This window comes from Phacochoerus africanus, chromosome 2 (assembly GCF_016906955.1).
Source record: "Phacochoerus africanus isolate WHEZ1 chromosome 2, ROS_Pafr_v1, whole genome shotgun sequence".
Lineage (NCBI taxonomy): Eukaryota > Metazoa > Chordata > Mammalia > Artiodactyla > Suidae > Phacochoerus > Phacochoerus africanus.
This window is the reverse complement of record NC_062545.1, coordinates 208914073-208928661: the sequence shown is the minus strand read 5'-3', so window position 1 is coordinate 208928661 and position 14589 is coordinate 208914073. Positions and strand designations below refer to the sequence as shown.

The window sequence follows — 14589 nt, the reverse complement described above, 5'->3', positions numbered from 1 at the left end:
CGGGGATGTCCACAGCTTTGTCGGTGGATTGGAAAATGGCTCACATAATTATAATAATGAAAAAATGAGTTTGCACAATGCCAGAATATTGGCATGTTTGAATACCCACATATACATTTTTTGGAAAATTGTAAAGGTCCATAACATGGCACTACCATACTAGGTATATATAATTGTCATTTAAAAATGTATATTTGACCAAATCAGCCTTTTGTTGTCATTATTTGATCTCAGTTTCCTCATGTCAAATGAAAAGCTTGAATTAGGTAATTTCTACTACATCTCAGAGCACTTAATATTCTAATATTAATGAAAACAGGTTATAAAACCTCTAGATTCATATTGTGTCTTCAGAACTGCTGCTAATTTAGGAATTTGTCATGTCTATCATCTGTGACCATGGGCACATGTTCTAACACTAAATATTTATAGTTTTTAATTGGTAATTCACCATTGAATTTTTGTCTTCAGCCATTTCATCCAAAATTTTATTTTCACTATAAAAGTTAAATTCAAATACAGGGCTCTAGAAGGAAATAGTAACCTGGCATATTTCTAACCAAGGCTATAGAGGATTTTTATGTAATTATTATAGCACAAAAAGCCTATGTAGAAAGGAAAATATTTTGCATAGAACTGGCATTTATACCTCCACTACTAAGATTTCTAAAGTTTTTTTCACTAGAAGCGAAAAGGACACAAGTCTAACCTTTCAGCACATTTTAAATCAATAATGTAATCATGATTTCTTTTTTCTTTCTTTTATTTTTCACTCTTTTTAAATTTTGAAGATATCTGTAAGATTTTTCCTCCCTCTAATTTATAGCAGGTTATATAACTGAAGATAAGAGCTAAGTGGTTATATAACCAGTGAATATGGTTAGGTTTTACACTTTCAGAAGGAGTAAATGAAAACCAACCTTATTTTTCAGTAGTAGTGAATCATACTCAAATGGGTAGCAATTGGAATAAAGCTTGGGCTTTACTAATACGTAATCTTCATTTTATTTCTAGAGACAAAGAATATGTTGCTAACCATATGAGAACAGTAGAAAATATGCTTCATAAGGTACTGTAATTTTTCTTCAAAATTGTTCAATTTGTATTATGACAGTTATCCTAGTCATTAATTTTATTAACCACAAAGTACTTTAATTCACTGTTAAAAATAAATTAACAAAAGTATGCTTCCAAATGACTGAAAATTTGTATTAGACAGTGCTATATTGTATAACTTCTTTCAGAATTCACTTTTTGTACTTGCTAAAACTATGAAAACAGTGGTTTCCCCAAACTGGTATCATTGTACTTGAGTTATTTGTGGTCTTTGCTGAGTGAACTGGTGGTCATTAAGATTCTTACATGTCTCAAAATGATAAAATGTTTGACCACACTCTCACCACTCTTAAACCTTCTATCCTATATACATATATATTTAGAGAGACATAATGTATTGTATTTGGCAGTACTTGTATACCTTAACTAGGCAGTAATGTTTTTCAAGTTGTAATTTACCTTCTTATAAGAATGTATTCTTAAAGTAGAAATTGAATATACTTAAGTCTATTATTTTAAATTAGGTTACTTCTGCATGATAAATTGACTTTTAATTTTTAGTGATGAGCAACATAAGCATATTAAGATATCACTGACAACTTAATATTCTAAGTATTGACTTAATACTGTGTATTTTGTCAGCACTGCAGATTCAAAGATGTCATTATTTTATTATTTAAAATTAGAGAAATGTTATTTATATGTTTCTATTGTTTAATAGGCAAGTTCTTGGAAATATAAATACCTAGTACTTTTAAAATATATTAAATTTATGAATGATCATATTTAAAGTAATTTTGTGAATCAGATTTTTTATTTAATATAGTTTTAAAATCACTTAAAATATCCTAAAAACTGGAGTTCCTGTCGTGATGCAGGGGAAACGAATCCGACTAGGAATCATGAGATTGCAGGTTCAATCCCTGGCCTCACTCTGTGTGTTGAGGATCTGGCGTTTCCATGAGCTGTGGTGTAGGTTGTAGATGTGGCTTGGATCCCATGTTGATGTGGCTGTGGTGTAGGCCAGTTGGTTTGGATTCGACCCCTAGCCTGGGAACTTCTGTATAGCTGAGGGCACAGCTCTTAAAAAAAAAGAAAAAAATCCTAAAAACTAATCCTGTTAAGGAGATAGTAAATAACAAGCTAATATTTAATACATTTTAACATTTTAGAAAGAGTGGGCCTCTATATTCATTGATATTCAAAATGACTAGCATTATTGGGAGTTTCCATGGTAGCGCAGTGGTAATGACCCTGACTAGTATCCATGAGGACGCGGGTTTGATCCCTGGCATTGCTCAGTGGGTTAAGGATCCAGTATGGCTATGAGCTGTGGTGTAGGTCACAGACGCGGCTCGTGTCCTGCATTACTGTGGCTGTGGTGTAGGCCAGTAGCTACAGCTCTGATTTGATACCTAGCCTGTGAACTTCCATATGCTTCAGGTGTGGCCCTAAAAAGCTTAAAAAAAAAGAAGAAAAGTGACTAGCATTATTTCCTATCACCAAAGGCATTCTGGAAAAAAACAAAAAAAAACCAAAAAACAACAACCAGTGCTCTGAGTGCTGTGGTTTTTTTTTTTTTTTTTTGTCTTTTTGCTATTTCTTTGGGCCGCTCCCTCGGCATATGGAGGTTCCCAGGCTAGGGGTCGAATCGGAGCTATAGCCACTGGCCTACGCCAGAGGCACAGCAACGCCAGATCCGAGCCGCGTCTGCAACCTACACCACAGCTCACGGCAACGCCGGATCGTTAACCCACTGAGCAAGGGCAGGGACTGAACCCGCAACTTCATGGTTCCTAGTCGGATTCGTTAACTACTGCGCCACAACGGGAACTCCTCTGAGTGCTGTTTTTAAGTAATATTGTTTGGAACTATGATTTCTTCTCCTTCCCATTTAAAAAAGTTTAGCCAGTCAGTATTGTTTAAATATAATCACATCAAATTCATACATGCTAGAAATATGAAATTTAGATTTATAGGAAAAGAGACATCTTTGGTTAGATTTTTTTTTCTTGCATGTGGCGAGACTTTGGATAGGAAAAAAATCAATTATGTCATGTATATGGGATACCTTTTTATCCTGGTTAATGTTGCCTTTGAAATCCTTTGTCATCTTCCCAGCTAGAGGAAAATAATGTTGGATAGCAGCTCTCTTGAGAATGGACTTTGACATCAGACAAAACCCATCATCAATATGAAATAGAAATGTCTTACATTAATGCTTTTCTATGAGAACAGCAAAATATATATTTTAAATATGATAAAGACTGATTGCAACAGGACAGTTAGAGTCATAGAGTTCTTCATTTGCAGTTCTTTTGACTATTGTGTCATATGGAAAGAAAGATGTCAGCACAGTTGGCCTACAGCCACTGCAGATAGCTTTTGTTTTATGGCTTCTTTTCCACCCTTCAGCGGTACTAGTTAATTATTTTGATTTACATATTTGAAAGTTTCTATATGTATAGTGATTTTTATTTTTATTTTTTTGTATAGTGATTTTTAAATTATCAATTACTTTTCAAGGTTGAAATGAAATTTTAAGAAAGGCTAATTGATCATTGGGCTAATTCTCTTTTCCTCGATGTTTGAATGAAAACAAATCGGTGATGGTGGAGGCGGCACAGGGTGTCGCTCTGATGCTCTCTGGGAGGTGCCACCCACCTGTCTTCAGGCAAGAATTTCAGATTTATTTTTCTGGCCACTGTGAACTGTCCAGTGATTTTTGTAGGTTTATTTTTCTGGCCACCTTGGACTGTCCAGTGATATTTTGCTGTCTTGGGGAAACTAAGAGTGGTACAGACGGAGGGTCCTGGCTCTCTCTTGGTACAGTAAAAATGATTGTGGTTACATCCAAACTCTTAGCATAGTTTACATAGTCAAAGAGTATAGCTATTCATTTCTTAAGCACATGTGTTTTCAATATATGCAGCAGTTATTCTAAAATAAAACTAATTTTTAACCTGCTGAATTGAATTTTAATACTAACTTGTGACATAGCAATCAAATAGAAAGGACTTATTTTCATGTAGATATTATTTTCTTTTACTTTAAAGAACTTAAACTAAATATGTTTATTTAGGAAAAGCAGTTAGTTTTTTGATATTTGGTAATTTTAAAATTTGACACATTACATTCAACTTTTCAAATCCTAAAACCATATTACACATAGCAATTGACTATATATTATTTTTTACATACCATGGGAGACATAGTATTTAATAAAGAAGGCCAGCCTTTTTTATGTAAAAGCATATACTTTTTTTTCAAAGAAACAGAAGTTTTATTTTAATTGCATTTAAATGTATTTTATTTATGGCTGTTTTCAATATAGGCTGAAGTTAACTTTTTATTAAGAAACTTTTTTAAGGCTATCTTCAGAGTATCGAGGTTAAGAAAAGTAAGACAAGGAGGAAAAACAAAATATTGCAGCTTTTCATGAGGTGCATTCTCAACTACTTTTAGTGTTTTGGAAAAAAAACATTAAAACATCATTTAAACCATTTAAAAATGTACAATTCATTGGCTTTCAATACATTTTTACAGTGTTGTGCAACTGTCACAACTATCCAACTCCAGAATATTTTCATCACCCTCAAAAGAAACCCAGTAGCCATTCAGCAGTCACTCCTATACCCTCTACCCATTCTGTAAGTTCTTTTTACTTTCTTCATAGTGTCCTTTGAAAAACAAATGTTTTTAACTGATAAAGTCCAGTTTTTTTCTTATGTTTCTCATATGTTTGTTGTTAGATTTAAGAATGCATTGCCAAATTCAAGGTCATGAAGATTTTTCCCCTGTTTTCTTCAATGAGTTTTATAGTGTTAATTCTTAAATTAGGTCTTTGGTCCATGTTGAGTAAATTTATGTGTATGGCATGATGCAAGGATCCACTTCATTTAACATGGCTGCCCATTTACCTCAGAACTATATATTAATAAGACTATTCTTTCTCCTTCATTCCGTAATCTTGGTACCCTCATTGAAAATCATTTGAATATAGATGAATGGGTTTATTGTTGGAATCTCACTTCTATTCCATTGATCTATATGTTTATCCTTACATTGTTTCGATCATTGTAACAGTGTAGGAAATTTTGAAATCAAGGAATGTGAGTCCTCCAACTTTGTTCTATTTTCCAGACTGTTTTGACTTTACAAGGTCCCATGTAATTCCATATGAATTTTAGGAACAGCTTGTCTATTTCTGAAGAAGACAGTTGGAATTTTGAGTGTCTGCTTTAGGTTTATAAATCAATTTGGGTAGTATTGATTTCTTAATATGAAATCTTGCAATCTGTGATATGAGATGTCTTCTGTTTATTTAGATCTCTAATTTTTCAACAATATTTTGTAGTTTTCAGTGTACAAGTTTTGCCACTTGTTGAAATTTATTCTTAAGTATTTCATTCATTTGAAATGCCATTGTAAATGAAATTATGTTCTTAATTTCATATCTTGGCTCCTAAGTGCTAACATATGGAAATATAACTGATTTTTGTGTGTCGATCTTGTATACTGCAACTTTGCTGAATTTATTAGCTTTAATCAGTTTTTTTCTGAATTCTTTAGGACTTTCTGTGTAATAAAATTATGATATCTGCAACTAAAGATGGTTTTACTTACTTCTTCTAATTTGGATGCCTTTTCTGCCTTCCTCCCTTACACCTTTCTTCCCTCCCTCCCACCCTCCCTCTCTTCCTGCCTCCTTCCTTCCTTATTTCATCTAATTACCTGGCTAGAACTAGATGATAATGTGATGACAACAAACATCCTTGTGTGTTGTTCCTAATTTTAGGGGGAAAGCTTTTGGTCTTACACCATTCAATATGCTTTTCATAGGTATCTGTTATCAAATTGAGGAAGCTCTTTTCTGTTCCTAGTTTTTTGAGGTTTCCTTATCATGAAAGGGTGTGGATCTTTTCAAATGCTCTTTCTGCATCAAATGAGATGATCTTTTTTTTCAACCTTCATTCTGTTGTTTACTGCACAGACTGATTTATATATGTTGTCATCTTTGCATTCCTGGTATAAATACGTCTTCATTATGGAGTATAATTATTTGAGTATGCTGCTGGATTTGATTTGCTAGTATTTTTTTAAGGATTTTTGCATCTATGATCATAAGGAATATTAATCTGTAGTTTTCTTGTGATACCTCCAACTCTGTTCTGCTTTAGTGTCAGAGTAATACTGGCCTCATAGAAGGAGTTAAGAATTGGCCCCTCTGCTTAAATTTTTTGAAAGGGGTTGAGAAATACTGGTATTAATTGTTTAAATTTTTGGTAGAATTCACCAATAATACTATCTGGTCCTACAGTTTTCTTTGTTGGATTTTTTCTTTTTTGATTAGTGATTCAATCTCTTTCTTTGTAAAAGATTTATTAGATTTTGTTTCTTTTTGAGCCAGTTTTGGTAGTTTATGTGTTTCTAGGAATTTCTCTTTTATTTGTTTGTCTTTTGTCTTCTTAGGGCCGCACCCATGGCATATGAAATTTCCCAGGCTAGGGGTCGAATCTGCACAGCAACACTAGATCCTTAACCCACTGAACAAGGTCAGGGATTTAACGCTCATCCTCGTGAATACTAGTTGGGTTCTTTAACCACTGAGCCATAATGAGAACTCCTAGGAATTTCTCTTTTTTATCTAGGTTATATAGTTTTTTGAAATAAAGTTGTTCATTTTCTTAGAATTGTTTTATTTCTATAAGGTCAGTAGTAATGTCCCCCTTTTTTAATCGTGATTTTAGTAACTTACTAATCATTTTTTTTCTTGATAAGTCTAGTTAAGGTTTGTTAATTTTATTGATCTTTTCAAGGAACCAGATTTGGTTTTCTTGATTTGCTTTATTATTTTTCTATTCTCTATTGCGTTTATCTGTGCTCCAGTCTTTATTATTTCCTTCCTTTTGTTTGCTGTGAGTTTGTTTGATCTTCTTTTTCCACTTCCCTCACAAAGAAGGTTAGGTTATTGATTTAAGATCTTTTTAAATGTAGGCATTTAAGCTATAGATTTCCATGTGTACACTTCTGTCACTGCTTTCCGTAAGTTTCAGTATGTTATGTTTTTGTTTTCATTTATCTCAAAGTATTTTCTAATTTTTCTGTGATTTCTACTTTGGCCTATTAACTCTTTAAGGTTATATTGTTTAGGAGTTGCCGCTGAGGCACAAGGGGATCAGTGGCCTCTTGGGAGCACTAGGAGGCAGATTTTATCCGAGACCTGGCACAGTGGATTAAGGATCCAGCTTTGCTGCAGCTGTGGCTTAGGCTCAGATTTGATCCCTGGCCTAGGAACTCCATCCCTGGCCAAAAAAGGAAAAAAAAAGGTTATGTTGTTTAATTTCTAAAATATTTGGTTATTTTCCAGGTATCTTTTTGCTATTTAGTATTAAGGCAGTTCTTTGTGGTTTCAATAGAATTTTTGAAATTTAAATTCTTTTAAATTTATTAAAGGTTATTTTATGGTTCAGAATTTGGTCTATCTTACAGAATGTTAGACATATATTTAAAAAGAATGTATATTCTACTGTTGTGTAGAATATTCTATATATGTCTGTTTTGTCTAATTGGTTTAGTGCTTTTTAAGTCTTCTTCTTTGGTGATCTTTTGTATAGTTCTATTCATTAATGATGTGAGATTTTGAAGTCTCCAGCTATAACTGTTGAAATATTTTTCCCTTAAATTTCATCAGTTTTTGTTTCATTTACTTTAGGATTCTCTCTTTAGGTATATGTATATATGGAAATTATATCTTCTTGGTGGATTGACCATTTTGTCATTACATAGTGTCTTTCTTTGTCTCTTATAAAGAATTTTGTCTTAAGGTATATTTTATGTGATACTAGAATTGCTTCTCCAGCTGTCTTTTAGTCACCTTTTCTGTGAAATATCATTTTTATCTTTTCACTTTCAACCTATCTTTGTTTATAAGATGATTCTCTTATAGATAGCATATAGTTGAATCATGGTTTTTAAACAATTCTGCCAATTTCTGACATTTAATTAGAAGGAAAGACTTATACCATGTTCCTTTTTATTATATTTTGTTTACATATGTAAATTTTTATATAAAATTATATTAATATAATTTGTATATATTAATTATATATAAAATGTTTCCTCCATTCTTTTGTGTTAGGTATGTGTTTTATACTGATTTGTATCTATTTCATTTTACTTATATTTTTAGTTATTTTCTTAGTGATTACCTTGGGGATTACAATTAACACCATAATTTATAGCAGTCTGTTTTGAATTACTACCAACTTAGTTTCAATAGTATTTAAAATGTTGCTCCTATTATATAGTTCCATCCCCTTCTATGTTGTCTTAAATTATGTGTTCACACATTGTGTACCATAAAAATAGTTGATAATTATTGTTTGATGTGTAGTTTTTTTTTTTAAATCATAGAAAAAAACGAGTTATAGGAGTTCCTGTTGTGGCACAGTGGAAATGAATCCGACTAGTATCCATGAGGATGCAAGTTTGATCCCTGGCCTTGCTCAGTGGGTCAGGGATCCAGCATTGCTGTGAGCAGAGGTGTAGGTTGCAGACGCAGCTCAGATTCTGTGTTGCTGTGGCTGTGGTGTAGGCTGGAAGCTACAGCTCTGATTCATCCCCTGGCCTGGGAACTTACATATGCTGTGGGTACGGCCCCAAAAGAAAAAAAAAAGTTACAAATTAAAAAAATAACTTAATACTGACTTTTATATTTATCTGGTATTGTTGATTTCTTCTTGTGGACTTGAGTTACTGTTCAGTGTTCTTTCATTTCAGACCAAAGGACTCCCTTTATTGAGCCGTTCTTCTAGGACAGGACTAGTTGAAATGAAAACCCTCATGTTTTTGTTTATTTTGGAGTGTCTTACATTCTCTTTTATTTTGGAAGAACATTTTGGTCGGATATAGGATTCTTGGTTGACAGTTTTTTTTTCCCTAGCACTTTGAATATGTCAGCCCTCAAATTTCTCATTGGTTCCTTTTTATTCTTTTTATGTATTTGTATTTCTTATTTTGGAAGACATTACTTTCATGGTTTCCTTTGATTCTTTGTACATGGTTTCCTTTAACTTTTTAAGCATATTTGAAGTAATTGATTTAAAGTCATTGTGTGACATTTCCATTATTTTAGGAGATGAATCCAAAAAGGTGCTGCTGTGATTTATACCAAAGTGTGTTATGCCTGTAGTTTTCTCTAAGAGTTTTAGAGTATCGAATCTTAATTTTAGGTCTTTAATCCATTTTGAGTTTATTTTTGTATATGATGTTAGAGAATGTTCTAATTTCATTCTTTTATATATAACTGTCCAGTTATCCTAGCACTACTTATGAAAGAGATTGTCTTTTCTTCATTGTATATTCTTGCCTCCTTTGCTGTAGGTTAATTGATCATAAGTGCATGGGTTTATTTTTAGGCCTTCTGTCCTATTCTGTTGAGCTCTATATCTGTTTTTGTGCCAGTACCATACTTTTTAAATGACTGTAGCTTTGTGGTATAATCTGAAGTCAGGAAGCCTGATTCCTCCATCTCTGTTTTTCTTTCTCAAAAGTTCTTTGGCTATTTGGGGTCTTTTGTATTTCCATACAAATACATTTTTTTCTGTGTGTGTGGTTCTGTGAAAAACACCATCAGTAACTTGATAGGGATTGCATTAAATCTGTAGATTGTATTAACTCTGTGATCTTGAGTAATATGGTCATCTTAACAATATTGATTCTTCCAGTCCAAAAACACAGTATATCTTTCCATCTGTTTGTGTCATCCTGAATTTCTTTCATCAGCATCTTAAGAGTTTTCAGAGTCTAGATCTTTTGCCTCCTTAGGCAGGTTTATTCCTAGGTATTTTATTCTTTTTGATGCAATGGTAAATGCAATTGTTTCCATAATTTCTCTTTCTGATCTTTGTTGTTAGATGTATAGAAACCCCACAGATTTCTGTGTGTTAATTTTGTGACATACAACATTATTTTTCATTGCTGAGATTTAGTAGTTTTTTAGTAGTGTCTTTAGGATTTTCTATGTATAGTATCATATCATGTGCAAACAGTGACAGTTTTACTTCTTTTCCAATTTGATTATTTTTTTTAACTTGTTGTGGCTAGAGCTTCAGAACTATCTTGAATAAAAGTGGCAAAAATGGGCATCTTTGTCTTGTTCTTTATCTTTGAGGAAATGCTTTCACCATTGAGTATGATGTTAGCTCTGAGTTTGTCATATATGCCCTTTATTATGTTGAGGTAGTTTCCCTCTATGTCCACTTGTGGAGAGTTTTTATTATAAATTGGTGTTGAATTTTATCAGAAGCTTTTTTGACATCTTTTGAGATGATCATATGGTTTTTATTCTTCAGTGTATTAATGTGATTTATCACCTTGATTGATTTGTGGGTATTGAAAAATCCTTACATCCCTGGGTATAATATATGATTCTTTTAATGTATTGTCGGATTTAGTTTGCTAGTATTTTGTTGAGGGTTTTTGCATCTATATTCATCAGTGATAATTGGTCTGTAATTTTCTTTTTCTGTGGTATCATTGTCTGATTTTGGTATCAGAATATTGTGGCTGGCCTTATAGAATGAGTTTGGAAGTGTTGCTTCCTTCTTCTGCAATTTTTTGGAATAGTTTCAGAAGGATAAGTGTTAGCTCTTCCCGAAATGTTTGATAGAATTTGCCTGTGAAACTGGCCCTGGACCTTTGTTGAATGTTTTCTAATTACAAATTCAATTTTGGTCTATTCATATTTTGTATTTCTTCCTGGTTCAGTCTTGTAGGATTGTGCCTTTCTAAGAATTTGTCTGGTTCTCTGAGGTTGTCCATTTTATTGGCACATAGTTGCTTGTCTCTTACGATCCTTTGTATTTCTGTGGTGTTGGTTTTAACTTCTCCTTTTTCATTTTTATTAATTTGAGCTCTGTTCCTCTTTGGCTTGCTGAATCTGGCTAAAGTTTTATCAATTTATCTTTTACAAGGACCAGCTTTTAGTTTCATTGATCTGTTCTTTTTTTTTTTTGTCTCTGCTTCATTTATTTGTGCCCTGATCTTTATGATTTATTTCCTTCTACTAACTTTAAATTTTGTTTGTTCTTCTTTTTGTAGTTGCTTTTGGTGTAAGATTAGGTTGCTTATTTGAGATTTAAAACAAAAGTAAACAAATGGGACATAATTATAGATGAGAGCTTTTACACAGCAAAGGAAACCATAAACAAAACAAAAAAACAACCTACAGAATGGGAGAGATACTTGCAAATGATGCAACTGACAAGGGAGTAATCCCCAAAATTTACAAGTAATTTGTATAGTTCAATATCAACAAAAACACAACCCAATCAAAAAATGGGCCAAAGATCTAAAAGATATTTCTCTGAAGAAGACATACAGATGACCAACAGGGATATAAAAAAATGCTGAACATTACTAATTATTATGGCAAAGCAAATAAAAATTACAATGAGGTATCATCTCACACTGGTCAGAATGGTCATCATCAAAAAGTCTACAAGTAAAAACTACTGGAGAGGGTGTGGAGAAAAAGGAACCCTCCTACACTGTTGGTAGGAAAGTAAATTGGTACAGTCACTATGGAGAACAGTATAGGGATTTCTTAAAAAATTAAAAATAGTGTTCCCATATGATCCTGCAGTCTCACTCCTGGGCACATATCTGGAAAGAACGCTAATCATAAAAGATACAAGTACCCCAGTTTTCATAGCAGCACTATTTGGCCAAGAAGTGGAAGCAACCTAAATACACACACACACACACACACACACACACACACACACACTATACACAAATATATATATGGAATATTACTCAGCCCTAAAAATAATGAAATAATGCCTTTTGCAGCAATGTGAATGGATCTAGAGATTATCATACTAACTGAAGTAAGCTAGATAAAGACAAATATCGTATGATATCACTTATATGTAGAATGTTAAAAAGATGCAAATGAACTTATTTACAAAACAGATCTAGACCCACAGACATAGAGAACAAACTTATGGTATGAAAAGGACAAGAAGAGGGAGAGATAAATTAGGAGTTTGGAATTAACATTTACCTATTACTATATATAAAATAGATAACCAACAAGGACCTGCTGTATAGCACAGGGAACTATATTCAATATTTTGTAATAATTTATAAGGGAAACAAATCCAGAAAAGAATATACATATATATATATGTATAATTGAATCCCCATGCTATACCCTTGAAACTAATATGACATTGTAATCAGTTCTACTTCAAGAAAAATATGAAGGATATTGAGGACACATTTTCAACAATATCATTGGTAACAAAGAATCTTATACTTAATTGCTGGTCTGTGCTAAAATAAATTCAGAAAAGGTAAAAAAGGCATTGTGTGATAAATCCAATATCTAGGCTTCCTCAGGAACAGTTCCTATTATTTTCTGTTTTTCGTATTATTTTCTTTTCTGTTTTCTTATTTCTTTATATACCTCATAATTTTTTTATTGAAAAGTATATATTTTGAATATTACAATGTGGAAACTGTAGAAATCAGATTCTCCCCAACCCTACTATTTGTTATTATTGTTTATTCTAGTCGTTTTTGTTTGTTTATTGACTTTCTGAACTAATTTTGTGAGGTTGATATTCCTAGTCGTGTGGCTACTGAACTTTCTGTTCTGTTAACTTAGTGATCTGTGTTTTGACAGAGATTTCCTTTAATACCAAGATTCAGGGGCTTTTTCTTACGACTTTGCCTAGTTACTGTAAACTTTCAGGCAGTTTTCAGAGTTCTGAAAAAATTGGTTCTAACAAATTTTTCCAGTTTATTCAACTGCATTTGCAGAGCAACTGGCTTTTGGAGTGTCTTACTGTGCAATTTTTGCTAATGTCACTCCCTAAAATCATATACTTTTATTTTCCTAATAATTTTAACAGTAGGCTTCTAATATTACTGATAATATATCCTGTCATGAATTGAAATTTTTAAATAATTAAGAGCCTCTCCAAGCATGTTTAACTATTTATATTGTCACAAAAAGAGGGAAATAAAATAATTAAATTAATTTTCAGAATAGGGTAATGACTAGATAGATAGGATAATGTCTGGATTATTTAGGGTCAGGTATGAGAAAACTAAGTTAGTATTTATTGGATACTAACAGATATCTTGGTTTAGTATAGCTGGAAGTGAAAGTATGTATATTTCGGTAAAGTTGGAAAGTGGGAAGAATCTGAACATTTTCTGTAGTCGTTTGTTAATTGTTTTTGGATAAGCATTATGGCTGGCTTCTTAAGAGAAGAGAAGAGATGAGAGAGGGAGGGAAGGAGATGCTTAAGTCCTACAAGTTTGAAAGGACTAACTCAAGTGTTTCCTGTGTATGATCATAGCATACTACGAATTTTAAAATTACTCTGAATATTTACGAGAAATGTCAGATACCTTTTCAATAAAAGTGGCTAAAAGATAAAACAGAAGGTCACAATCCAAAACCTCAAAAAGACTTTGGAATACCTTGCATATATAAATCCTTTAAATTTATAAGGCTGAAAATGATAGGAGACCAGTGATTTAAGAAGTCACAGAAGTTTTTGATAATACTCTTTTGGATTTACTTGTACAATAAAGTTACTTAAAACCTCTAATTCATCATGAAATACAGTTTTTATTGTAAATAGTCAGGTCCTACAAATGCTTTTTGAGTGTATGTTATGGGCCATGAGCTGTACCAGCCTTTGGGGAAATACATGCAAACAACAACAGTAACAGCAACAAAAATATGTATGTCATAGTCCCTTTCTTCAAGGTAGAGACACAGATAATTCCAGCATCCTACGATAAATACGCATTCATAAAATGTACTTCCACATCCATTTTGATAGTTATTCATCTATGAGGCATACTTAGAAAACCCAAGGGTGGGATGGAAGTTTCTTAGGAGAAAATTAATGCCTGGATGGGGCTTTGAAGTATGAGGAAAGATGGGAAAGGCATTTCAGCAGAGAGGGTAGCATGTGCAGGTGCATGGAGGCATGAATAGCCAGATATCCTCTGTTCAGCACTAAGTGCAGGGAGAGTACAAGAGATGAAGCTGAATGGGGCAGGTGGAAGCCAGGTCATGGAAGGACTTTTTTTTTTGGCCATTTTAAGAACCTGGAATCTTTATTATGGAGACAGTGAGACTAAACTAGGGTTTAAGATGGGGGGTGATGTGGTCAGATTTTCTTACTGAATTGGGGCTCTGGTGAGCAGATTTGCTGACTGGAAATAGTAAGAAATGAAGGTGATGTTAAGAGCCATGATGCTAGGTAAGAGCTGGTGAAAGTTTGGACCAGGATAGAGATGATATGCGGTGTCAGAAGAAAGGATATGAAACTTTTTTAGTAAAATGGCCTATGGGGATGTAAAAAGCAGGGGTGGGTGATTCCCAGGATGAGCATTGTGATTAACTGATGCTGGGAAAGCAAAAACAGAAGCAGGCCTTTTTGCTTTTTTTTTTTTTCCTTTCTTTTTGTTAGGGTGAAAAAGGGAGACAATGATGAGTTT

At 33.0% G+C, this 14589-nt stretch overlaps 1 protein-coding gene across 5 annotated transcripts in view; it reads left to right on the top strand.

The window, feature by feature from the left end:
- CCDC171 (coiled-coil domain containing 171) overlaps positions 1–14589 on the top strand; it is a 356155-nt gene that overhangs the window by 252110 nt on the left and 89456 nt on the right. For all 5 annotated transcript variants that reach the window (XM_047767619.1, XM_047767618.1, XM_047767620.1 and 2 more), the window contains one exon: positions 1015–1069. In XM_047767619.1, the coding sequence (XP_047623575.1) occupies positions 1015–1069 (55 nt within the window). The remainder of the gene's footprint in view (positions 1–1014; positions 1070–14589) is intronic.